This window comes from Sphaeroforma arctica (genome assembly GCF_001186125.1).
Source record: "Sphaeroforma arctica JP610 unplaced genomic scaffold supercont1.1340, whole genome shotgun sequence".
In the NCBI taxonomy this organism is placed as follows: domain Eukaryota; class Ichthyosporea; order Ichthyophonida; genus Sphaeroforma; species Sphaeroforma arctica.
The window spans coordinates 13,400-14,598 of NW_014039218.1; the positions used below are offsets into that span (position 1 = coordinate 13,400).

Here is a 1,199-nt window from a genome sequence, read left to right on the forward strand (position 1 = left end):
GTGTGTGTATATATATATATTTATATGTATGTATGTATGTGTGTATGTGTATATGTATGTATGTATGTATGAATGTAGGTATGTATATTACAAACACACTACCTTATCCATCGAATATGCTGCTCTACCCGTCTAGTTGCACCACTGTCGCACCTTTAGGAAGTACTGTTTAATCGACTATGTTCTACGGCTTCACCCGCGTACACATGACCGAATTGAGAAAAATGCACAAACACACATCTGCACTCGTGATACAAATATATATATATATATATATATATATTCATACAATATTCGTACACAACGTGCATATATGCACATACATATATATGCAATATATATTCGTGTACTCTACAGCCCTTTTCTTAAGTATTGGTTCCTTAACCGACTATGTTTCACTGCTCTTTCTCTGTAGCACGTCTTTACAAAGAAATCAAATAGCAATCCAATCCATCAACAAGCACACCTAACCCCAACCAATCGTGTACACAAACGTACACATTAAGACATATCCACCCATATATATATACACGAGTACCTACCGCCGCGCCCTGCCTATTGCCACTCCTGTAGGCTTCTGCGGCCCTCTGAAAGTACTGGCCTCTTAACCGACTATGTCCCACTGCTTCACCCCTGGCACGTGTGTACAAGGCGTTGACATCCTTGCCTGCGGACTTCCAAGAGGCATCGTAAGCTGGATCGTTCCTTGTGATACCTTTGCCGGCGGTGCTGCGTGGGGCTGGTTGGCTGCCTGCCGTAGTTAGATAGTCCATGATGAGGTGATGGTATATGAGTGTGAAGTCACAGTTATACCTGCTATAGCCCAGACGTGGTGGTACTAGTGGACTGGGGATTGGATACAGGGGGTTGAGAAACCAGCGGTGCTGTTGTATGGTCACTGGCATCATAATGAATATGAATATGAATTCACAGGTATATATGATATTGTTGGAATAGGTTCGTAACTATGTAGGAGGGATTTAAGAAACGTTTAAATCATGAGAAACAAGTACTCCGTATGGCACAAATAGTATGTCCGCAACGAGATAGATGCATGAGCTGAGTAAGTAACATAGTTATTAACAACCCAGAGAGTTCCAATTGGCAAGTGAACAGAAGTAAACTTGTGACTGTCCAATCCAGTCTACGTAAGCCCGGTGCTTCTGCCCGTACATCTGGAAACAACTGTTCCTGTTATA

General features: G+C 42.1%; 1 protein-coding gene across 1 annotated transcript in view; it reads right to left on the bottom strand.

Moving 5' to 3' along the window:
- The window catches only part of SARC_10662 (hypothetical protein), a gene marked incomplete at its 5' end in the record, with an annotated part of 4,045 nt that overhangs the window by 1,238 nt on the left and 1,608 nt on the right, over positions 1–1,199 (bottom strand). Inside the window, one exon of the mRNA XM_014295291.1 lies at positions 543–751. Within this exon, the coding sequence (XP_014150766.1) occupies positions 543–751 (209 nt within the window). The remainder of the gene's footprint in view (positions 1–542; positions 752–1,199) is intronic.